General features: G+C 38.2%; 2 protein-coding genes across 5 annotated transcripts in view; one reads left to right on the forward strand and one right to left on the reverse strand.

Moving 5' to 3' along the window:
• The window catches only part of LOC113236344 (putative oxidoreductase GLYR1 homolog), a 96132-nt gene that overhangs the window by 62038 nt on the left and 7370 nt on the right, over positions 1-26724 (reverse strand). For 3 of the 4 annotated variants that reach the window (XM_026472381.1, XM_026472382.1, XM_026472380.1), the window contains exons 5-7: positions 24804-24956; positions 13745-13945; positions 12559-12732 (exon numbers count right to left, since the gene is read on the reverse strand). In XM_026472381.1, coding sequence (XP_026328166.1) covers positions 12559-12732; positions 13745-13945; positions 24804-24956 — 528 coding nt within the window. The remainder of the gene's footprint in view (positions 1-12558; positions 12733-13744; positions 13946-24803; positions 24957-26724) is intronic. The other variant, XM_026472383.1, reaches the window with a different exon arrangement.
• Positions 1936-6610, forward strand: LOC113236343 (leucine-rich repeat and immunoglobulin-like domain-containing nogo receptor-interacting protein 3). The gene is made up of 5 exons (XM_026472379.1): positions 1936-2209; positions 2871-4562; positions 4643-4790; positions 4858-4998; positions 5078-6610. The coding sequence occupies exons 2-5, from the start codon at positions 2899-2901 to the stop codon at positions 5822-5824; spliced, it is 2700 nt and encodes an 899-aa protein (XP_026328164.1). The 5' UTR covers positions 1936-2209; positions 2871-2898; the 3' UTR covers positions 5825-6610.

Genomic DNA, 26724 nt, shown 5'->3' on the forward strand with positions numbered 1-26724 from the left:
TTAGTATATACGTGTTCTATTTAGTGCAGTAGATATAAAAAAAATATTGGTAATGAAGTACCTATTGAATATAGCGGTTTCCTTGTAAAATTTCGAGGTAAGTTTGTGTTTTTTTTTCTATCGTGAAAATATTTAGGAATCGTTTTTTCACACCGATACTAATCAATTTTTAATTATGAAAATTAGATACTTTATTTACAGTCTGGAAAATAGAGATCAGTTTCGACTCAGCTCTCGTGTTTGATTCAATCCTTGCACCCTGTACTTTGACATTGATACGGACGGAAAATTCAGTCTACATGGAGCCAACTAAGGATTATTTTTGCCTACGCAATATAATTACGCTAATAAGCAGATCAAAATATTAGTTGATTAATTTACGAAGGTATAAAATCGCTTGGCTGGGTATATTTGATACACGTCTATTTTATACCTATAATGATGCCTATGTGTACAAATTTAGATACTTTATTTGACAGCTCGTTTCCACCGAGGTCTCTTGTTTCATTTGCCTTTATTATTAACTCTCTTTTCTTGGATGTTCCAGGTAAACTTAACTAGGAAATTTTAAATCTTTCAGAATTAAAACGGATTTTCTACTTAAAACCTCAGATTACAAAGTTAAACATAAATCGATTACTGGCTTAAATTGTCACGTAACCCGTGTACAGCAGTGGCACATATACATATGTTTAGTTTGTTACAGAAAATAATGGAAGAAGGTCGCAAGTGCGACGGCAGTCAAAATTGCTATACTCCATCAACCCATTTTTGTCACCTGCCTGTGCTGAGGAATTATTATCATCAATACGAAAACCTAACAATTCGATATCTATATATTTTAACTTAACATTCGGATTTCCCAGTGCACGTATCCGCGGATCATTGAACCCTCAAATTAAAAAATACATTATCTGGTACAAAGATAGTACAGGTGACATTCATGCGACCTCAAAACTTATTTTCACTGGACAAGAAAGGTTAATCAATCGATTTCAAGGCATTATCGACAGCTATTTAGATAATCACGTATTTAATTAGATAAACGACGTATATACCTGGGCATTTCACTTTTAATACAATATTAATGCGGTTTCTAATAAGTTATTATGTTAGCTACTTTAAGTTTCAATGGAACATTGATGTGAGTGTGCAACAAAAGAAATGCATATCGTTTAGTTCAGTGCGTACAGTAGACAACCGAGGGAGATATCTTAAATTAGACACTTTACCATAATTAACGTTCAACACGCGGTGTTCAAATTGTATTTTTAGCTATAAGTGTATTTTTATATTGCTAATAGGCAAGCGCTGGAGACCACAAGCTCATCTGCGTAAGTGTCTATGTAATCGTCATCGAAATGTGTATTGTTTACTTTATAAATCATCAAAAACTAGTTTCGAACTAAACCATCATTTATTTTATCCAGCTCAAGGTTTGATTCATGAATTTCAAAGTTCTTACATTTGCGAAATAGAAAGTAGCGAACGCGTTTTGTCAATCTCCCGTTATCCCGTGAGAAATTGCCTTGTGAAAACATTTGAGAAAGGAAGTATTAAATTGGAGAAATACTAAGCTAATTTATAAGAGTTTATTTCATCGAATACTATGGTTAGGCATTTGTTTTATTTATTTTGAATAGCAAATATCTATAACGGAATTTATCAATGTATGAGCGGAACGTAAAATTTTAAACAAATCGCTTGTTTTATTTGCCATTAGCATGGAAGCCAAGAAAACTCAAAGAATGAACACAGGCCGGTGTCGACACGGCGCGCTTCCGAACACTTTCGCCTCGCCTCGGATGACTTCGCGCATCTTCGGCCGCCACAGCTGACTTGCCCGTTGTCAGAAAGAGAAATAAGTACAAATTTTTCCCGTGCGCGAAAGGGACAACAATCTGCGCAAGTCACAGCGCCGCCATTCGGCCATTTATTTCTTTCGAGTGATCGCCACGGTCGGAGTGACAACGTATTTCACGAGCGCCGAGCTTATAATTTTTACTTGTGGAATTTATACAAATAAAATTTTATGCAAACGTTCTTCAGTTGCAAAGTGAATTGAGTGATATTTCAACTATGGTGACAGGCCTGAGGCGTTGAAGGAGCGAACGCCACGAATGAAAATATGGCTGGCATTTTAGCATCTGTTGTCAACACAGAATACCGTGTATTATGCAAGTTGGAGTAAAATGTGAACGAGTGTTAGGTAAATGTATATTCTATCGATAAAATATTTGGGTAGTGATCGTGTGAAAGTGGAATTTGGTGTCATTAGTGATAAAAAGTTGGAATGTTCTGTGGCGGAGCGTGAAGAAAGGAGCACACAGGAGGTATCAGTTTAATTATTAGATTGCAACTCGGAGTTGCAATACGAGTCGGTGCTGCCTGAGCTCTGACTGACTCTTTCAACACACGGCTACGCAAATTAATGAAACAGTACTGAAATGTAATGAAAAGTTAGTGCAACGTTAGGGACAATGAAACAAGTATTTATGAATTAAACTTTGAAGTATTTGCTGTTGTTGCACAAAAATGAGAACTTTAACTCGAAAGTTGACAGAAAAACCTAACATTGTATTAAATAGTGAAATATGTATGTATCTACATAAGGAAATAGGGAATACACTTGTCAGACAAAGTGCCATATAGGGCAAGAAAATTAAAAGATGATAATGCATAGCAGGTACCACTTAAAACTCTCTTGTAGCCTGAGCATTTTTATTTGCATGCTAATGTTATTTTACTTCAAACACCCATTTGTTTCATCAACATACCTAATAAATAACCATTTTCTTTATACATAAAGTGCACATTACTCATCATATATTATTGAAATACATTTTGAATGTATATGTTTGTTGTTGCAGCTAATAAGAATATGACGGTTGTAATATAATGCAGTGGCTGCACAAAATATTGGCGCTGGCAGTAATTTGCGCAGCAGGGCGGGCGGAGCGGTGCCCCTCCACCTGCGTCTGCACAAGCACCAGGTTGGAGTGCTCCCAACGCACCCTGCCCAACAACAACCTCACCAGGGCAATCATCGGCCTGGACAACAACACCACAACATTCATTTGGACCTACTCGAAAATCAGTTCCATAGAAAAGAATTTATTCAGCCACTTTAGGCACTTGGAGAGTATTGATCTGAGCGGAAACGAAATCAAGACTACTAAAGATGATCCGTTTGATAGACTGACCCAGCTTGTACATTTAAACATATCCAGAAATGCAATTGTAGATCTACCGAGAGTCACATTTGTGTCTCTGAGAAATCTGATAGTTCTCGATGTCTCTCATAATTTACTTACAGTAATCCCCTTCCAATTGTTTAGACAAATGAGTAAACTAGAGTACTTGGATTTATCACATAATAGTATAGCTACATTCATAGACTACTACTTTAATCCTAATAGACAATTAAAATCACTGTTCCTAAATAATAATAAACTAGTCAAAATTACATCTAATGCTCTAGTCAATTTAACAGAATTGCAAACATTGGATTTATCTCACAACAGTTTAGACTATATTCCAAAAGGTATATTTGACATCTTTGAAAAGTTAGAAATGTTAAATCTGGGCTACAGCAATTTTCGAAACATATCACAAGATGCTTTTAAGAATCTTAAAAATTTAAATGTGTTAAACATGGGTGGCAACAAGCTTGTAAGGCTGCCGTCAATGCTTTTCATGCATACCGAGAACCTGCGAACACTCTACCTTGAACACACAGAAATAACTGTTATAGAGAATACAAATTTCAAAGGATTACACAATCTTCAAATACTGTACCTGAGGAATAACACTCATCTTCGTGATATAGAACCTTTCGTATTTGAAGACACACCCGCGATAGTGCACCTAGATATCAGTGCAAACGCCCTCACTATCTTACCAAGTTCTCTTGAATCATTGCACAAATTACAAGAGCTGAATATAGTGAACAACGAGTGGGATTGCGATTGTCGAATGACGTGGTTTGCCACTTGGCTGCTGAAGAGCAACGTAACTGTAAAGTCTGAACTAAGCTGTGGAAAGGGCTATCCGAACGATATGTTACTTACTTTAAATCACACAGCAAAGTATTGCACCGAGCCTAGAGTGGTATTTAAGACTCCACTGACCCTGAGGCGGCTGCAGACTGATGTGTTACTAGAATGCAGTTTCGAAGGCAACCCTCCGCCTTCTATAACTTGGATCACGCCTATAAGAGCGGTGTATCATTGGAATCCAGAGCAGTCGAAACCTGATATATTCCACAAACACGGAGTGGCTCACGACGAGTATTACAATCATATCGACAATTCAAAGTCAAGAGTGAGAGTGCTTGAAAATGGATCATTATTTGTAGGAGATATTCACAGAGAAGATAGCGGTGTTTATTTTTGCATCGCGACCAACCCGTCAGCCAATTTGACCGAACAGGTCGTGTTGAACATAGACCCGATTACAATGTACGAAATAAAAATCTATAGCTTAATATTCGGAGCGCTATGCGCCGCCGCTTTCTTGGCATTAACATTACTGGTGCAAGCTTTACGATACATATTCCATAGGTAAGTCGAAAAAAGCTGTCTTAAATTAGATATATTCTTAAATATGTGTATTTTACTAATAAACGACTATTAATTTTCAGATTCCGTCTTATGGAAACGTGCTGCAGCTGCTGCACTTGCGTGAGCCGCGACGCGCCACGTTCGCGACAGATATATAATATGTTAGATAACATTGAACAATATAAAAGGCAACAACTTGATAAACTTCGAGAAAACTATGCAGTTCAAGTGAGTGTTGATTTTAACGCGCCTCCATTTCTCGCGTAGTGTATATACTAAAGCAGTGTGTTTACAGGTGCACCGGATCAAAGAGAATTGCACGCAACAGATGGATTGGATCCAAAACAGTTACTCGACACAAGCCAGCCATCTACGTAACATAAGGGATATAGGATCTAATCATTTGTCTTCCATGAAAGATAATTATTATGACCAGGTAATTGTAACGAAAATATTTGTTCCAAAATTGTGTCGCATCTCGTATCCGTACTAATTCACTATTATTCGCTTTGCAGGTGAAACGCGTCCGAGACTACTCCACAGCGCAGCTCAACTGGGTGCGAGAGAACTACGTGTTCCAAAGGAACAAGATACGGAAGTTCAGCGCCCATCAAATCTTGAGGCTCCGCGAGTCGTACAAGTACCAGCAGCAGACTCTAAACAAGGTGCTAGAGAATCTCCCGAGCCTGTACTTCGAGAACTGCCGGAGCGGGTCGTGCGGCCGCAGCGACTCGACCGCCTTCGACCCCGACGTCGAGGTGGTGGACATGTACCTGAAGTCGAAGATCGAGATGCTGGCGCACCTGCCGCACCCCGTGTTCGACGAGGAGAGCAAGATGTCCGTGTACTACACGCCGACGGAGCGGTCGCTGACGTCGCGGCGGAACTCGCCGGTGCCGCTGCCGGAGGGGATCCACATCAACATGATCGAGCGCGGGCCGCCGCCCGTGCCGGACGGGCTCCGGCTGCAGCTGCTCGAGCGCGCGCCGCCGCTGCTGCCCGACGGGATCCACATCAACGTGATCGAGCGCGAGCCGCCGCCGCCCGAGGGCATCCACATCGACGTGACGGAGCCGGGCCCGTCGCGCGGCCGGCGCCGCGGCGAGGCGGGCCCGGGCTGGCCGGCCAGCGAGCCGCTGCTGGGCCGCGAGTCGCGGCGGCGCCTGCCCGCGTCGGCGTCGTCGCCCGAGCTGGAGCGCGAGCGCCTGCACGCGGCGGCGCGCGTGCTGCTGGCCGTGGAGCTGGCCCAGCCGCCGTCGTAGTACCGGCTGCGGCCGCGCGTCTTCGAGGTGTACGCCGCGCCGCGCCGCCGGCGCCCGCCGCCCGCCTTCGTCTAGGCCGGCCACTCCCGACCACTCCCGGCCACTCCCGGCCACTCCCGGCACGACACGCGGACACGCGGACTTCAAGTGAGCTGTGATAGTCTAGATTCCTTCGCGCCGTCTCTAGTGTAGGTTTAAGCGGTACACCGGGGCGATCGCGCCGATCGCCGTAGTGAATTAGTGCGGTTAAGAGTTCTGTGGGTGTCGTTCTCTGTAAATAATGTCCGATTCGTTTCAATCGTTTTCCATTTTGATGTATTTTTAGGGTAAACCGTTAGAACATTACGCATTTTGTATCGGTCGAATAGACGTAGAGTAAGGTGAGGCGTGAGGAAGTTGTTACTGTTTGTTGTAATTGTTGCGAGGTTCTGGTGCGTGGTGTATCCGCGGGGCCGGGCGAAGCTCCCGTTTCACGCGTCTGTCCTCTAGTTGATCTCAGTCCTCCCCTTCCGACGTACCCGAGCGGTCGTAGACGTTCCCCGCGTTGTTCTCTAGCTCTTGAATATAATTAAATTTTAACGTAATAGATCGTACCTTCTATCTCGTTAGCGATATTATATTACATTACATTATGTGAATGCAGATCGTAACGAAATGAGTCTTGCAGTGATATGCCAAATACTACAATCCAGCAATGATTATTATATGACGTTTCTTAATATAAAGTATACAAATATTGTTGAACTTTTTCTAAATATATAATATAACAAGAGTAAACGGCTAATCATGAAGAATAAATTATTTTTCAATTTAATTTTTTGGTTTTATTTCGACAAATGCACAAATTCAAAAATTCTTAGGATGGCTTGAAGTCATAGTCTAAACTAGCCGTATCACGTAGGTTTCGCGGTTAATATAATGCGGCTTATATAAATAAAACACTCATCTAATGTGAGAACAATTTATTACAATCACACGAGCATTGAACAATAACAATGAAACAGTGTGTTTATTGTATGCCGTATCACGCCATTCCTCTAAAGGTTACAACCCTTGCAGACACGATGCTGTTACCAAAGTCAAGTTAGAAGTAAATACATGTCTAATTACTACACGTTATCGTTAATTCAAGTCCTCAAGTAATTGTATAATTCTTGTTAAACAAATTCGAACGCAATTATGAACTTCTTAATAAGTTGATTATATATAATATTTATAGTTTAATGTTGGATTTAAGCTATACAAATAACTAGTAAATGGTCTAGGAGAGAATAGTTTTAATTCACCGCGCTGGTCCAATGCGGGTTGGGGGAGTTATCTAACGAAGAATTTTAGAAAGTACTCTAACGTGCAACTGGTTTTCGCTTTGTGTTTGCGTATGTCACAACATACGATTATCAGCGATTTCCTCCAAAAAGGAGCAGACATACTTTAATCTCCATCAAGTGCGAGCGCACTCGTGGATGACGGTACTACTGAGCTCTGTGGCGACTGTCTGAGACCAATTGCCTTGGACTCGGTGGCGCGAAAAACAAAGAAACTTATAGCGAGCACCGCAGAAAAATGGCTTGCTTGTCGGTACTCCATGGGACATATTTGGGAAAGTGCGCAGGACCTTTACAATTTAGTTCTAAACACACCGTTCCTCCTACAATCGACTTGAAAGTTCGGAACTGTTTGAACATGAGTCAGTACTCATCAAAGGAATGGAGTACACTACATCTATTTCCCAAGAAAAGTACGAAAAAAAAAACAAATTTAGGACATTTAAGGCAAGAGTAAATAGGCATATCTTAGACAAACACGTATCTGAACAATATTAAGTGCGTGTGTACTTAATATCATCTCATTTTATGAGGACCACACAAATGAATATTCAAAGTATTTTTTATATATAAAAAATAAATGCGCATTTGACCTCCATCTCACCTAATGGAAAGTGACGCTGAGGTCGAGGATGTAGCATGCACACCTAACTTGGCTTACTAACTCTTGACTAGGGGGTACTTTAGATGATAGATTCGTATAGTATGACACAAATACAGATTGAATACAAAATAAAACATTTATTGTCATAGCAGGTCAATGGCGCTGACTCAGCATATGCCTAACTTCCCTAAGGCGCTGGTTTTCAGTCAGAACCAACGAGAAGTACTAAATCTAGAAGTTGCTTGTAATGAAAGATCTTATAAACGACTAGAATGGAAATCGTTCATTAAAATAATAAATGCAATAAAGTTTAAATGTAAAAACTTTCGCATAATAAATCAAATCAAACCAATATTTAACAAAGCTGAGTTTTATAGTCAGTGGTTTGTGTTAGTGCAATCGCGCAATCTCTTGAACGATATTGTACATGGCATTTAAAGTTTGTCGTATGTTGTGAACTTCTCCTTGTTAAAAGTTGAATTAAGTTTGTGACAGACTGCGGGTAAAGTTACCTCTATATCGCCGTTATTAACTTACATGTACTTAAAAAGTACAGTCACGGGCATTAATATATGCACCAATGGCGAAAGATGAATATTTAAAACGATAAGGCAATGTAGGAGGTATACGGCAAATGTCTTCAGTTTATGTCTAATTAGAAATTAAGTTAAACTACTATAAATTACAAATAATAATACGTCGCACAAGAAACCAAATACTGTCGTAACTAAAAAGGTGGAATTAAGAAAAAATTATATAAATAAAAATAATTCCATTGTGTGCAACAAGATTCATTCAGTTTTTTAATGTTTTCGTGTACGGGATGATTGTGTGTGTGTGTGTGGTATTTTTTTTTGAACGTGGCCGGCTGTAGCAGAATATCAAACGCGCTGCAAGCACGCCCGCCATTTTGCTGAGCTATACTACTTTTTCACTCCTAACACGATTGTCTGATACTAGACTCTATGTAATTGATATTTATTTATCAATGTCTTCAAATATATAAATGATTTTATTATTATTATAATGTTAACTGCTATTTTAATTCTGACTGTACTTTATGATCAAAAATTCGGCTCTTTGGTCCAATTAACCGTGTCATCAAACACCTTTAATTAAACTGAAAAATTGAGGTTAATGGAAGACTTGATGAAAGAAGTAAAATAGCAAAAGTTTATTTCACACCATGTAAAAGGACACCGGTAGACGCCGCCGGCGCCGGTGGCGATTTCCTACACGTCGGATTTAGTTACAGGCCTCACGCATGCGCTTTGTAATATCTGTTTTAAGATTTACATAGCTATAAAAGCTATAAAATACAATATAAATATAATATAGCTATAAAAGTATATCTTGAGGGTACCTTAGGTATGTTAAATAATTGTAACGAGGATCATGATACAATTTGATTTTTTTTCCTTCGGGTTAAAGGGGTTTTAAATAATATTTTTAGATAATATTATTTCTAACAGTACATATACATGAATAAATATCGCACCCTCAATAGTAAAACTGCCTAAATTAAAAAAAGTAATTTTTGGGAAGCACAAACTAGATTTATAAAAAAAATACGTGGCACCAGCCATATATGCCCATTAAACTAGTGCCAAATATGACGAAATTCTATTTGATATAAAAACGATATGGTTGTTTTATTTCGTACGTTATTATTTGTGTATTTTGCTAGTTTCTTAAAAATATTACTCTATGGATTGCATTACTTTATTACTGACTGTGCCATATTGTGTTCATTGGCACAAATTACTTCACGTGTTTAATGTTCTTTTTTTTTCTTTTAGTTTCATGCATTACTATCCTACTACAGGGGGCAAAAGCCTTCCTACCCTTCCCCTACTCTTCGCGATTATATTCTAATGCTGTATATTATGACGTAAACAATAAATTTTCGTCAAACTAAGTTAAGATCATTAGTGTAACAAGTACGACACGGCATAACTGATCAGTCATTAACCGAACGTCGATAATAGTTCAAGAGCTTGCCATCAAAACAGTATTTAACTAACTAATGAGAATAACAATCAAAAGAAAACATACAAACTGCTAACTTAACGAACACCGATAACAAAGCACAAATTCGTAGAATCACAGATTACTCAGAAATAACTACCTCCAAAATGTAACTCTACGTGAACCTAACCATAACTGTATGTGAAATGCACTAAACAAAAATCCTATCAAAACCTAAAACACTAGTAAACCCAGGTTTTGCGAATTCAGAACAAAAACTTCGCTAGAACAAAATAATTTACAGGTATCAACTAATCATCATAATCACTTAGTATAAAAATACGATATTTTGTTTAACCCGTCACTCGTCCTAAGGACACGGTGTCCCTAAGGATTAATGTAAAAAAATATATTTTAAGTTTATTGAATGTCAGGATGTTTCACTATGATATTAAATTATTTTTTGTGAAATTACTCCACTATACTCCAGCCAAATTCGATGTAGAATAAATGTCAACAAACAAAAACACACGATTTTTAGGGTTTTCATCTTAGACTGTTTCACAGTTACCACAATTTCAATATTTTCCCTCGAAATTCAACTAGATTATGAAAAATTAAATATAATATTAATTAAATATTTAAATGAAATATAAAAAAAAATTCAACTAAATCTTGAAGTGTTGTTTATAATGAATATTATTCAACAGAAGTTTAAAATCACCTAAAATGAAGTAAAAAATAACCAGTTATTAATTATATGTAAAACTGTGTCATCCCTAGTGACTTTTTGATTTGAAGGGAGAGATTGCAAACATTCGAGTTCTGGTGGTAATTCAAATTTAGAATTGGAAATACCTAGATGCTGGATGATATAATATGTGGTAAATTGATATAAAATAAAATCTTACAATTTTGTTTCTTTTCATCTACCATTATCTAGCTGTACATATTAATAGGATGCAAACACTTATTTTTATTCTTAAATCATATGTCAGTAGGTAATTTGTAAATTTTATAATAATTGGCTAGGTTATAAGTTAATACTTATAATATAATATATAATAGGTAAGTAGGTAATTGGGTTATGTAGAATTACTTCTACATAACCCAATTACCTGCTTACCTATTTAAATTCCAATTAAGGAGCAGGCCGTGGGCAGCGCAAGCCTTAATAATGAGCATTGAAAAAAATGTTCTTTTCCTATGCCATCATTGGTTGCTTAGCAACGTTTTGTTATTAAACATTCTACATCGAATTTGGCTAGAGTATAGTTATAATTATTAATGCAAAGATCGAACACAGAAAAAATGGATTCGAACCAGCGCGTCTCCTAGCAAACCGTTCTAGACGCTATGCCAACTAATCCACGGAACGTACCAGCGGACCTCACGAATTTCCTTATGCGCATGTTGCAGCTTTCTTTTTTATTTTTAACGACATTTTTGCTACTAGGAGGCACTCTCTAGTTCTATCTTTGTATTCATAATTTTGTTTAAAGTGTGGACACCATATTGTATTTTATTGTATTGTATTGTATTGTATTTGTATTGTATTGATTACAGGACGCTACAGTATCAAAATTGTTAGGAACATCGTATGCATTTAGGATGCGTGACGGGTTAAGAAATAACTGTTCACTTTAAAGTTATTTTCTACAAAATTGTAACTTAAATAAGATATGGTACGACCGGTTATTTTTGAACCCTGAATTGGCTCCGATAGTATTAACTAATGTTCACGTTGTAATGTTAATGGCATAAATTAATTGACTAAAATTCTACAGCCTAAATTAACGGTCAGCTTTTTAGTAAATCGAAATTGTGATCGAACGGTTGCGTCTGACGGTCGACAAGGTTCGAATTTCAGTGGTGACATGTGCCTGTGACTTTAATTTCTAAGTTACGTACATTTGTGAATGTGTCGTATACTTCTCGCTAACGGTCAAGCAAAACATCACGAAAAAACTGCATGTCGAGGAAAGTTCAGGATCCTTGGAAAACTTGTGAAGTCTCCAACCGCGACCGCGTTGGGCCAGCAGAGACAAAGTTTGGGTTGATGGGAAATCCAATTTGCCAAGTCCCAATATGGATGGGGGAATAATCACAGCATGATGTCATTAGTAGAAATTCAAGCCTAGGACTTAGGGTTTGATTGAACTATTGATTAATTCTCTTTAATTATAAACACGCGCATAATTTAGTTCATACCTGGATCGTTGCGAATATCTGCATCCGCAGATAATCTGCATAAAGTAAAATCTCCACATCAGCATACGCATTTTTTGATACTGATAAATAAAAGATAAAATCAGCATCCGCTGATGTTAAGGTAAAAAAATCCACACCAGCAAGAACCCTGGTTCACACATTTAAATTCTTTATTTACGACTTTTCACTGTTTTTTATACTTTGAATTTAAGTCCTGCAAAATAGTATCGAACAGTAATTATCCGTGGCAAGAGACCTGGTATCCTATATTTCAAGCTTCTGCTTAGTTTAGGTATCAGTCTCTTGCAAGCATAAGGTAAACATAATTTTTGTTAACGCGATCGCAGCGTGAACCAACGATAAGTGACCTATCTCTGCTTCTGTCTATTTCTTCATCATGTCTTTATACCTATACCAATGTTATTGCATTCATAAATTCAATTAAAATTTTTCTATTGGAACAACAAAACCAAACAAACGGAACGTGCAACAGCGGCTATTTAAAAAATCAACTAAACGACATATAGGAGGTTTGTAACACAATCGACAATCATAGAAAGTTACAACAGCACGAGAACAATAATATCCTAACAATTTACTATTCCCGTAAACAAGATTCCACCTACCTTGGCAGCAGTGCGGTTCCACACGATGACCTTGTGCCCTGAATTGAGTAAATTCTTCACAATGCCAGAGCCCATGATGCCCAGACCGAGGAAACCGAACTTCATCTGACTGGCTTGGATCTTCTTCTCCAGAAGCGTTTCTGACACGTTCTCCAGGTCTAGAGGTGGCGTTTCCTGTCGAGATTTAGCGGTTTTAATAAAATGGTTAAAGAGTATGTACTGTGTACTGCGGTAGGTATCAACCCAGACAGGTATTAGCAAAGGCAGCTATCTCATCGGAAAAGTAGCAGAGTGAAAAGCATTAACAAGGTTGTCTAGCTCTATTTGGTGTAAAAGTCTTACAGATGTAATGGTTTGCGTGTATTTCTAGTGGACTACTTAAGAGTGGTTGTGTGAGTATCGCAATGGGAGAACGATTGCTTTTTTGCAGTTGAGAGCGAAGTCTACGGTTCGAATGAATATACCTATATAACTTTAATTGTAATGTATATAACCATAAATAGAGACGAAATGTCATTTAATGTTTGAAAACTATTCTGCCAAATCATTACTGTAACAACTGCGCTCCGATTGGCCAACCCGAATCCGAAACAATTGACATTAAGTGTTTCATTTCAAATCGACCAGCTTAACTTGAGCTTTGCTATAATAGACGATAACTGCAAAATTACAAATTCAATATTTAATTGCCGATAAAATGTGATTCCGTTTGTTTTGCTTAGATGTTTTGCTGTTTTTACCACACCACCGAATGAAACAGCCCCCGTTGTAACAGATAATATATTTATTACAATAAATACAGAATATAGTTAGCGCTGTACTATTTCAGTTTTCTAATTTGTGATTTCAGCGCAAACGAAAGCTGATATTTAAAAGTGATACAAGACCCATTTGCCTGATGAATGCCAGGAATGGATGGTTATTTCTGGTTGTGTTGTAGGAAACACACCGAGAGCGGGTGAGAGTCGGGTGTCGGGTCCAGTGTGTTGTCGTCCCCATACACGGAAGACCCGCCGCGCTCCCGACCCGAGGCGCACCCAACCCGCACCCGCTTTCAGTATGTTTCACGCTTTATTTCTGTCTTTTATTTGGGGTAGACAGAGACTATAGATCTCCATTTGCTATGATTTTGGAATTGAAAAATACGAAATTAGGTCAATTACAATACACTTGAATAAATACTTACAGGCCGCAAAATATTCGAAGGACGATGCAGTAAACTGGATTTTTTCGAGAAGGAATGATTCAGCATTGACGGTTTTTCCCTCTCCAGGTCCGTGTCAGTGAGGGACCGGGAGAGACTGCTCTTGGCCTTTTTGCGAGGAGTGCCTTTCGTCCCGCCGGAGGAGGACCGCTTTATTGGTTTCACCTTTGAACCCAAACGTATCTATAAATATTGAGAATGGCTGTAGTCGTGTTACTATGGATTATGATTATGCTAGCATGCACACATTGTATTCAGTTTTTTTAACGGCTGAAACGGAAAAGGTGTGGATGATGTCTATTGCACAATCCTCAGCTTTGTGTCAACTTTTTTCGACAATGTAGACTCGAGGTTTTGAAATTTAGTAAGTGGTTTGTTTAAACAAAATATTTAATGTGTTATTGGATTTTTGTCGTTGGTACCTAAGAACTTAAACTTAGTGTTTTTTAATAATGACAAAATTACTATAACTTTAAATTATATGAGACAAACGCAGAAATTTTAACGAAATAATCTCAAATATTCAATGAAAAGTGAAATATGAGTTATTAGAAGATAAATCTGTGTATGTACCTGTGGCGAAAGATATATAAACTGTTGTTGTGTGATATATAAAGTGTTCAAATCAGGGTTGTTGCTGGAGGTCTTCTCTCGTTCTCTGTCCGAAACAATGACTGTCAATTATGTAATACTCGACCAAATTAGGAAATACTGTCAAGTACGAAACTTCATTCGCATCATTCATCTTTTAATTTGGTTGATTATTACTCATTTGACAGTAATTGTATCGGATAGATATCGGACGGAAAACGGGAGTACAGGGCCTGATGCAGGTTTTTTACACATCAGCCGATGTGCATCCTTACTGAATCCATCTACATGAAAAAGCTTTCTATTTCCTTTGGTGTTACAATAAAATATTATTTCAATGATTTTGTGACATTTACTAACAAAAGAATAAATCTGCATGAAGACAATCAATCTCTCTAGTTTAATTATTGTGGAATTTTATCGCGGCTATACTTTAAAAACAACAGCTAAGCTGTTTTTTCGGCTTACAGTCTGTTTCTGGAAGGTTTGTAAATTATTCCAGCATGCCTTTTAGATCATGTCACGACTCGATCATCCGCAATGAAATGCGGTTATTTTAATTGATGCAAATTATCGACGGACGCAGATTCTGATATTCGAAACAACCATGGTTCCAATAACGAGATTCCTAGTAGATGTTAAATGGAAGATGCCTTGCTTTGTAATATTTGATACGGACCTTCTACACCAGCTTATCATCTCCTGTAAATATCCGCGCTTTGTCACAATTACGTACGCTATTTTGGCGATGTAAAACACTAATCTAGTCCCAGATTCGATTGCCGGTAGTGCCAATTTAGGAACCTTTAAAAAGTTTTGATCTAGGTGTTCTGGTTAAGGCTCAATTTATATTGCGGCGGAATGGCATAGAAGCGAATTTTTGTAACGATATTGTACATAACATAATTAACTTTAGGGTTCATTAAGTAACGTACAGGGTCAAGAGCACGTCACGCTTGACACTTAAGATTTAAATCCAACTCTATGCCGCTTACGATAAGAACGGTCCCCAGTACAAAGTGTCAAGCTTGACGAGCTCTTGACTGTACAAACTAGATAGGAGCCAAAATCTTCCGCGGAATTCTTGCGCATGCTCGAGAATGCTCGAGCATTCGCGAGAATTCCGCGGTAGAATTTGGCTCGTATCTAGTTTCTACGTTACACAATTGACCATAAAGTTCAATACTCTATATGAACAATATCGTTCTGCTATGTACAATATCCTTACAAAAATTCTCTTCTATTCCGTTCCGCCGCAATATAAATTGAGCCTAATGGAGTTAATTTTATTATACTGGTGTATCATTCATAGTAGATGGATTTCTCTAGTTTAAAACCAGTAGGGTTAGCATGACAGGGCGCGACATACAAGAGCGAGATATTGCTATTCCAAAACAGAAGTATCTCGCGCATTATGTCGCTCTCGCGTAAGTCGCGCCCTGCCGTGCTAACCCTACAGGTTATTGGTATGATACATTATTATTGATATGAAATCTTTTGCTACCTTTAAATGAACGAAAGTCACAGCTAACAATTTTAGAACGTATCATCTAGCCCACTGTATTCTGAAGGGTAATACAATTATATCAATATGTTCTATTTGAAAGTAATCAATACGTCAGTTTTAGTTTATTAAAGGTTTTTGAATGTTTGTGGCTGTAAGTAGAATTAATTTGTGTAATGAAAAGTCTTGAAATGTACAGGTTATTAAAGAACCGATGCCGTGTAAATACACAGTTGTAGGCTTGCGTGTGTGGTGTGCCAGTACACTGTCGCAACATCAACGTCAGCATTGTGTGACTGAGAAAGATTTACGGTCTCGCTCGCACACGTGAAGTTAGATAGGAGAAAAGTACAGTGTTAATTTCGATGATACTGAATTATGTACATGGTGTATCCCTGTTATGCTCAACAGATAGCGCTAATTACTTTTGTTCCTTTTCTTGGTTTTGTTAGGTATTTGTGCCGCAGCCTGGGGCAAGTTAAAGTAGAAAGCGTTCTGACACCGTTTTGGATGGATCAAGAACGTGAAAGATACAGTAATTTAACTGCCTTTGTGGCCGAACGGTTACCGGTCCCAGGTTTGATACCCGGGCCGAGAGAAATATTTATATGGCCTACATTTATTTCTCTCGTGAGTTTGAGTGTAATTTGTGGTGTCCATGGCATCCAGGACACAGGGTTTCCCTAGTGCGGGGCTATGAGCGTGTACGGGTTACCTATCAGTAGTCCGAAATGACACTTTCCAGAAATAACGTTTGGTCGAAATTTCATAACCTCGAACGTAATTTTGAGAGGAAAATGTTTTTTCTTTTAAACCTAACCGAACCTAACCGTGTCGTTGCAATAAACATTCAACATATCCTGAAAGAACAACAGTTTCGTTATAATTCGGTTTTCGGTGTAATGAAAATTCGAACAAACGTTAATTTGGACAAAATAATTTTCGACATTATGTTAGGTTACCGTGTGTACATTATTACATATCGCTGTCTTTATATAACATTTGTAGAGTACGCTTTTCAACTAAGCATACAGTGGCGTTCAAAGCAATCGAAACTTTGGGTACTTTATTCACGATAAAATTTCGCTTACTCTGCTCGAAGCAGTACGCTTAGTTTAAAACGTAACTGCAATACTGAGTTATTGTATAATAATTATGTGCAAGATAGCCAGAGCAATTACCAGGTTTCAAACCAGAGAATTCCCTGTACTACGAGTACCAGAGCAACGGAATTCACTCCGGGGTCACTATCCAGAACGCCCAGACCACAACAATTTTTTTTTAATATATAACAGACACACGCTTGGCCACAATCTCACCTGATGTTAAGCGACGATGTGACCGACGTTGGGACGCGTTTGTCTAAAAAATGCCTATTCACTCTTGCCTTGAATAGCCCCAAATTGTACTTTTCGGGAAATACAGATTAATTAATTAGTAGAGCATTCGATTCCTTTGCCGTACGCATCATAAAGGAGGAAGCGAAGCGCTTAGTGCGAATTGGTGGAATATCAACGACATAAGAATGGAGTGCTCCGGACCTTCTAGTCGACCGAAGGAGGAACGGTGAGGGCGGAACCAAATTGAAAAGTTCCTGCGCACACTACCCGAAATATATCCGAAGCAGAAAACCGACAAGCAGGCTACTTTCCTGCGATAGTCGAGATTTTGAAGCTTCGACTCCACAAGAGAATGATTGTTAATAAGTCTCTGCTTTTCGCTCCACCGAGTCCAAGGCAGCTAACTGGTAATGGGCAGAGCCGTCCCTCAGCCGTCCGTCAGAGAAATTTAGAAAAGATCATTTCCCAAATTGGTCCTACCGGGAATCGACCCCAGTGCCTCCTCATCCAGCGCCCACAGAGCAAGCCGTTGGGCCAACGAGGTTGCAAAATAAGTAAAAGTATAACGTGTAATAAATAAGCTTATAACATTTGTAATGGACCGTTTACAAGGGGTCAATCGACTAGCCATTACATTAAGCCATTATTGGCATCGTGTAAATAGAGACAATCCATAATGGAGTGGCTCCAGACCAGTGATAAGGACAATCCACTAAATTAGAACGATTTCTAATTTTTCAGGCTCCAGTTGTCTCATTTAATGGCCTTTTATGAACGGGCATCCTGAGCCACACCACATTAGTTTACCTTGCCGTTTAATAAATAATCTTAGAGAAACTTATTGTAACACTGGCTGTAGTGTAGAAGGACTTTGCGAATTTCACACTTATCGCTAGACTGGCTTTGTGGAATGGCTCGTCAATTGGTCCCGTGCAAACGGGCCATAATACAGATTTTAGTGAATATCATGATATGTTACTCCCACGATATTTATTTTTTGTGAAATTACTCCGTTGCTCTATATTGGCATACAAACACAGGTTCGATTGACATATCATTAATACATGGGATGCACTATAAGTTTCCGGAATGAATAAGAAAAAAATACTATAAATGGTCAGAAATTTATTTATGGTTCCTCAAAATATTCTCCGTTAGCGTCAATGCACTTTTTTATACGAATGAACCAATTTTGAAAATTTATGCCACTCCTCCGTGACAATCTCTGAAACGTATTTTTCATACTCTTCGACAGCCTCTTCAGGTGATGAAAATCGTTGACCGCGTAACTGGTTCTCAATTTTTGGAAACAAATAAAAGTCACAGGATGCCAGGTTGGGACTGTACGCCGGATGGCTCATAAGGTCAAGATTGTTTATTTTCAGAAATTCATTTGTCTGTCTGGCCGTGTGAGAGCTGGCATTATCGTGGTGCAAGATGATACGGCGTTTTCGGTTATTTTTACAGAGCTTGTCAATAACTTCCGGCAAACAAATGGTCGTGTACCAATCACTATTCACAGTACAAGGATTCTCCAAAGCAACAGTAACCACGTGTCGAGTTTTATTAAAAAAAGAAGCAATCATCCGCTTAGAGGCACTTTGCACGCGCGCCACTTTGGTTGGTTTCGGCTCATCTCGGAAGCGTATAGGTCACGCTCGATTGCTGCTTTGTTTTGGGATCGTAACTACAAATCCAAGTTTCGTCACCTGTTACTATGGCCCACACCAGATTTGGCCCCCTTCGTTTAATCTGGTAAGCATGGCATTGCACCAAGTGACGCGATCCGTTTTTTGAGCCTCAGTCAAATTGTGTGGGATCCACAGATAGCACAGCTTTTTCACACCCAAATGTTTGTGTAGTATTGATTGTATTTGACTCATACCTATGCCTAAAGATGCCCGAATTTCATGATATGTCACATGCCTGTCTGTTTTGATCAAACGGCGCACAGCACCGATGTTTTTGTTGTTCAAGCAGTGGACGGACGACTATCACAAAATTCGTCACTGAGATTCACACGACCGCGTTTGAATTCTGCAAATAAGCTATAAATAGTCGTCTTGCATGGTGCTTCAGCGCCAAAAGCAGTTTGAAGCTGGACGAAGCTCCGCTGAGCTGTTACATTGCACTGAGGGTCGTATTCCAGAACTGTACTCAATGCTCAAGTCAAGACTTGAGCAGACTTGAGTATGATTTCAAGCACTGGAAATACGACCCTATTGGCAAGGACTTGAGTATGATTTTCAGTGCTCACTGCAATACTCAAGTCCTGACTTGAGTATTGAGTAGAATTCTGGAATACGACCTTTAAAGCCGTAGAAAATCATACTACGAAAATTTTCTCGAGTTAAATCCATGGTGATGTAGACAACCAATTTCTAAAATGACGACACAATATAAAAACAAGTGACAGTCAGATGAAACAAACTGTATTCTACAGTCCAAGAGTTCCATTTTCAAATGTTGTAATTACTTTTTAAATATTGTTTATGTAAGTGGCCAGTTCCGGAAACGTATAGTGCGCCCTATGTACGAAGAATAAAAATAAACCACCTGTTCTTGACAGTCGTCTTCATAAAGTCTCAAATTCATTTAAAGGGCAATGTATAGGCTTCTACAATAAGATTCCGATTGATATTCAAAATTTGCCATTTAAGAGGTTTAAATCTATTGTGAAACAAAAACTTTATACTAAAAGCATACTAAAGGTTATTATACAACTTCTGCGTACTTGGATGACAAAAATCCGTGGTAGTGACCCGTTTAGCGCTTTTAGGTATTCTCGATCTAAGATATTTAAATTAAATATCGTAATGATAAATGTATTCAAATGTATATTTACAAAGAGCAACCCCTAGAGTTTCTTGCTCATTCTTCTCAGGGGAATCTGCCTTAGGAATGAGCAGTAGAGTTTAATCAGTATGACGATTTCAAGTATAATTTGCTTACCTATGAAATAAAGATTATTTCACTTTGACTTGACTTTTGAGTCCCGTTATTGAAATAATTTTTATTTTTGTCCGATTTTCGTATTATTAATTATAACAAACTTAATGCGTAGGCTATACCGCGAACTAAGCTAACCGACCTAACTAAACTAACCCAACGATCCCGCTGGCTATGTAAAATATGTCGCCCTTCTGCGCTCTACTCTACTCAATGCTCAAGTCAGAACTTGAGTACGATTTCAAGCACTGGAAATACGACCCTATGGCAAGGACTTGTTTATGATTTCTAGTGCTATAAGTCATACTCAACTCAAGTCCTGACTTGAGCGTTAAGTACACAGAAAAAAAGGATTTCTACTAATAAGAAAGAGCAATTTCTCAAAATATTTGCTAATTATGAAAAAATATTTATTAAAAGTAATAAAATATTGTCATTACAAAAATATTGCTTATCTTTTTCTAATACAATTTTACTCTTAACTTTATTCTAACTTTACGACAAATACGTTCACTTCAAGATTTTATTTCATTTCTAATCAATTAATTGGACATTACTTACATCAAGAAATTTTTACCTCTTACATCAAATTTAAATAATCTTAAATGAATTCAAAATTTCTTGGATGTATTATTATTTCTTGGGTAGAAAATATATTCTTAAACAAAAATAGAAGTAGTTTGCTATTCAGATTAATATTCTAAATTCTAGAGTATATTCTTAAAGAAACATTTCGTTGCGTTTTCATAGTCAATGTTGTCGTGACATGTCGCCGAAGGCGCACGCGGTCACATTACTTTTATTTGTGCTTGTAATCATAAAAATCATAAACAGTCATTTATCCAAAGAAACAATACGTAGTATCTCTAGTTTGTTAGGGTGTTATTTGTAGTCTTAATTTACGAAATTTGGTTTCAGCATGAAATCAAACTACACTTGCAACAAGCACAACTTTAACATGCAATTAGTTCCATCACGCCACTGCTAGATGGCATTAGTTGTACTCTGAAACGCGCTATCGTTTTGTTAACTTCAATAGTATAAAGTCATGTCATATATTTGGAATTGTTAGTGCTTCCTATCGCTGTAGCATTTACACGACTCTGAATGGTCCTCAAGTATTTGAGAAGATTCGGTCCTATTTCTGCTACTTGCAAGTTTGGCACTGAAATGTGTGCTTTCACGCTAGTGAGACACACTGTTGGGTCCATAACCCTGTAAATTTATGCTTTTTGATATTAGAAAACATAAATCTTCAGTCAAATAATTATAGGTACTTAGACATGGGGAATAGCGTTATATTTCCATAGCCGTGACTGTCGTTCCGGATCTAAAAAAATCAGTGATAAATCATCGTGATTTTGTCACGACTTCCTTTCGTGACCTTGTCACGCCTATACCTTACATCACGATATACGGTTTTAGCCAGCGGCTTCTTTCTAATACTTATAGCCGTTTTTTATAGAATGATTTAAGTTTTTACTCTCTTTGTGTTATGTTTCAATTCCATTCAAAAAGTTGATTTTCTATTTAATGTAATTTTGTTTGTTACTTATTTAATGCGAATCTTTGAATTGTTAAAAATAGCAATAAAGTGTAATATAATTATATTTCTAGTAGAATACACAAAGTATATTATATTATACATAAATATAAAATACTAATTCTTCCTATAATAAAACAAATATACAAAAATATTTTACTTTATTCATAAATAGGTTTATAACTGCTGCAGATTTTTTTCATCCGCCTTTTCTAGTAGTAATAAGCACCTACGACCCTTGTGAGTGAGCAAAGAAAGTCATCCTATTTCATTCACTCCCATCGCCGAAATGGCACGATTTGAAGAGAACTACAACGAGTGGCGCGCTCAGTCACCACGGAACGGAGATCGCGCATTATATCAAATACGTATGTCGTGATGTGAGTGACGGGGATAGCTATTGGAACGGAGGAACACCTATGTCACTTTGGAACGTCGTTCCTTCGGAACGAGTCACGGTGACACTGTTTGCCGGCGGATCATCGTGATTTTTTCATCATGACGTTATTTATCACCCACCTGTATTTAAGTACCTCTCAATTTTTCACTCTTTTTGTGGCTTTGTGACTTGAAGTAAATTAATTTGCTCATGGATTAAATATTTCTGTCTTGTAACTAAAATACACTTTTGAGACGTTTTTTTACTATTATCAAGTAATTTTTTCTCTAGCTTTTATAGGGAGAGGATCGTTTTGTTGGATTTAATAAATTTGTCTTCATAAAAAGAACTTTGTCTTTTTCTAAGTATCTGTTTTTACCGTGTAGAGTTGTGGCATACGACCCGCAGTTTACGATCAAAATCAAGCTGCTTGTCATTGATTTGCCACTTTTTTCCATTGGTTTCCTCCCCACTTTTTGTACGCGCTAAGCCACGGAATGTACCAGAAGATCTTACGAACTTTTCAATGTGCCTGTTGCAGTTTGTTTTTGGTTTTTAACGACCTTTTTGTCGTGACTTTTTTGCCTGGCATGGTTTGCTTGAAGACGTTGGTTCGAATCCAGCCGGACCGAAGGAATTTTTTTGTGTTCGATCTTCGTATTAATAATTTGTACATATTTTTCTTTTACAATATTTATTTCGATTATCATCATAGATCGAGGCTAGCTGTTACAAATTAAAGGAGTCACTACCGTGAATTTTAGTCATCAAAGTACGCAGAAATTGTATAATAAACCTTTAGTGTAAAGTTTTTCAAGTCAATATCAAACAGAATCTTATCATAGACGCGAATTGCCTTATAAATAAATTCGTGACTTTGTAATGTTATGTTTATGACTATTTTTCATAAAAAAAATATTATTCTTGACATAAATTTACTGTGACGATAATAAGTAACAATGTTATTTTTTTAATTTATCTCTCAATGACACTCCGGGGACCAGATAGTAAATTGCCCTAGCTGCACGTTTTTGCAGGACAAAGATTGTATTAATATCAAAGGACTAACCAGTTATCGAAGAAAAGGGCTCACTATTGATCTATGTAGTTCAAAGTTGTCATGCGCAAACGTCAATTTACAACATAGGAATGTTTCAATTTCGTCAGTAACTTGCACGCTTATAAAGTTTGCATTGCAGATGCGGTCAGATACGAATATCATTTCATTAACAAGCCATTTCAATTGGTATACAGTGCGACAATATATTTATGATAACATTTAGTGTCGAACAGTTACAATCCTTTGTTGAGATGGTCCCTCCTTAAAATATCGAATTCGTACCATATGCACCCACCCCCGATATAAATTATTAAAAAGAATATCTACTAAAGGTGCCTATATATTTTTAAAGGAAATAATAATAACGTACACACTCATGGCCCCACACTTGGGAAACCCTGTATCACGGGTGCCATGGATAAACACACGCACGCACGCACGCACGCGCTCTATTATTATATTTCTCCCGGCCCGGGAATCGAACCCAGGACCTCAGCGTAGCAAACCAGCAACAAGGCAGTTAATAAATAAATATATAATAAATGGACTTGCTCTTGACAGCTACCTAGCCCTGGAGCAAATATAGGGTCTACGATAGTACATAAATACATACAACACGCCTGTGTCCCACTGCGGTAGTCAGGGACCATGAACAATGACAAGTTAAGCCCCTGATAAACTTCTTTCCCCTTCTCCTCTCTCTTCCTCATCGGCACGCTCTTCATACATGGCTGTTTATTGCCGGTTTTTTTAACTTGGCCTTTTTAAGGATATCTCCAGTTTGATCCGAGATATGTACGTGGAAGTTTACGTCTTCCGCCCTTACCATCAAGACCCGCTGTATAAAATTGTGCCGTCAATATGGTAACATCCATCCTTTCTACATAAGTAAACCATCGAAAACCCTTTTCTATTAAAATAAATTTATATTAAAATTAAGATCATCAATTGAAAATAAAGGTGCTTAATGAAAAAATAAAGAATGTAAATATTATATCACAGTTGCTCAAAGTACGTTTAAGAGTAGATATTACCTCAGCCTCGAATTAAAATTTTTCCCGTACTGATACGGTTTATTTTGATTGGGTCGAGCGACAGGGACACTGGCTTTATTTCAGAATTTACTTTTTTAGAAAGGAAATTAAAGTTATATGAAAAATGTATGTCGTATACTATGCGTATTCTATCTAGTTAAGTTAGTATAAAACAATCATTGGTATAAGTAAATTGAATACAGCGGTTTTGTAAAATTTCGAGGTAAGTTTGGGTTTTTTTTTCTATTACGAGAATTCTTAGGAATCGTATTTTCACACCGTATCAGTGTGGAATTTTACTACGAGTATTTATTTTTTCCATGGTGATTGATTCACCTTTGACTGTTACTGTTAATATCTTCAAAAAAGAAGATTTACGATAAGATCACGCGGTTGGATTACTAAACAACTGCGCCGCACTGCGTCTGGTTTGATGAACATCTTAGTCGCTTCAATTAGTATTCACACGAATAGATAATAATGCGGTCCTTTTCGTGACTGGGAATCGCAAACAACGACCAATTAAAAATCCCTAGAGCAGCAGAAGGAATCTCCGTAGTTCAGAAATCAGAACTTAAAATAAGATAAATGTAATGGATTCAATTTTAAGATTAACTGAGAACAATCTATTTCACTCTTACCTTAGGTGTAGAACTCTTCTTTTTCTTCTCTTCGAGCAAGGTGTCGCTCTTTTCGTCTTTATCGTCTTCCTCCTCGGCGCCTTCGAGGGCGTCCTTAAGCTTATCGAACTCCTCCTCAGCAGAGCGCGCGTGGTCGTCCAAATCACCGAATTTCTGATGTCATAACAAAGCTTGGTTCACGTGATGGTTTCAGCAAAAACCGGGTCAGTCAAACTTGCACACGAAAAAGTGGACAAGTCACTTTTGGATTATTTTTTTGTATAAAATCAAGTGACGGGACGAACAAGCCGTGAGTCTAATGGTAAGCGACACGCCTGTCCATAGCAGTTCCAGTCCCACGCATAGCTTTAATTCGCAAAGATGTGAGGGCCATTGCCACCCTGAGACATAAGTTGACAAGTCCCATGTGCCTGTAATTTCACCAGCACCCTTACCATTCAAGAGCGGAACACAGTAAAGCTGACATTACTGCTTGGCGGCAGAAATAGGTATGGTGGCAGTACTATCATAGACGAATTCTTTCACAAGGAGCTCTGCTGCTACTAAATGATGCTGTCAATGTATGTATTCTAAATAAAATGCAGTTTAATCACATCAACTCGCCTTTAATTCGATTTAAAAAATACGTCAATGACCTTTTGCACGCGTCCTACTCTGATCGCCTTTTTCTATTTCCCCTCTCTCTCTTTCCTTGCTATCCTTTCCCCTTACGTTCAGTTCCCTTTCAAGCAGCACTCTTAGGGTCGTATTCTAGAACTCTGCTCAATGCTCAAGTCAGGATTTGAGCAGACTTAAGTATGATTTCAAGCACTGGAAATACGACCCTAATGGCAAGGACTTGAGTATGAATTCTAGTGCTTTGAATCATACTCAGGTCCTGACTTGAGCATTGAGTACAGTTCTAGAATACGACCTTAACGTTCCGTAGCCACATTCCGCCATCCTGCTTTAGCCTTGCCCTCTGAGGTGTCAGTTTTCTTTTCTAACTGCCTCCGTGGCCTAATGGTTACCATGCCGGACTACCACGCAGAGGTCTCGGGTTCGATTCCCGGGCCGGGAGAAATATTTGTATGGCCTACATTTATTTGTCTCGTGAATTTGGGTGTAATTTGAGGTTGTCTGTGGGTGTGTAAATGGCACCCGCGACAGGGTTTCCCTAGTGCGGGGCTATGTTGAGTGTGTGCGTTATTATTATTGTTATTATTTTCGCATAAATATATTACAGCTCCTGCAGACATTCATTTATGACTTTAATATACGTGTTATCAGAAATAATTATTCGTCGTCATTATCAAGCCCATTGTACTTCCCACTGCTGGGTACGGGTCTCCTCTAAGGATAGGGTGTAGGCCATAGTCTAGTCCACCAACCTGGCTCAATATGTAGTGGGGTATGTCTACTAAACATTAATAAATGTATGTACCTTAGAAATTAAAGTCATAGGTATCTGCCACTACAGGGGTTCGAACTAATGACCTCTCAATTCAGAAGCAACCCTTCTAAAAAAGTAACTCTTTAAAACAAGCACGCAACATAGCATGGTGCAAAACAAAACATACATACATACGATCTCGCCAGTCTGCCACTGGGGTAGGCAGAGACTATTAGCCAATGTACCACTTTCGCTCCATTCACTTCCACACACGCCAGTTTAGTCAAAAAACTTTGTCACCCTTATCTGGTAGGCCATGTTATGTACTATATTAAATGTTCTCAGATAAGTTGTCGTTGCTGCTTTAGCAGTGAAAATAGCCAATGGTTAACAGGTAAATCTTTGGACAAAGAAGGCCCTACTATTGCTCATCATTAACAACCCATTTATAACGTCCCACTGGTGGGCACGGGTCTCCTCTCAGGCGAGGGTTTAAGGTCATAAGTCTGCCATGTTGGCCCAGTGCAGGTTGGAGGCTTAACACGTTTT

This window comes from Hyposmocoma kahamanoa, unplaced genomic scaffold (assembly GCF_003589595.1).
Source record: "Hyposmocoma kahamanoa isolate Upper Pololo Valley unplaced genomic scaffold, ASM358959v1 91, whole genome shotgun sequence".
Taxonomy (NCBI): domain Eukaryota; kingdom Metazoa; phylum Arthropoda; class Insecta; order Lepidoptera; family Cosmopterigidae; genus Hyposmocoma; species Hyposmocoma kahamanoa.

Coding starts and splice junctions, on each gene's coding strand:
- LOC113236343 (XM_026472379.1), top strand. CDS start 2,899: ATGCAGTGGCTGCACAAAATATTGGCGCTGGCAGTAATTTGCGCAGCA. Junction 4,563..4,642: donor TTACGATACATATTCCATAG/GTAAGTCGAAAA, acceptor ATTAATTTTCAG/ATTCCGTCTTATGGAAACGT. Junction 4,791..4,857: donor GAGAAAACTATGCAGTTCAA/GTGAGTGTTGAT, acceptor GTGTGTTTACAG/GTGCACCGGATCAAAGAGAA.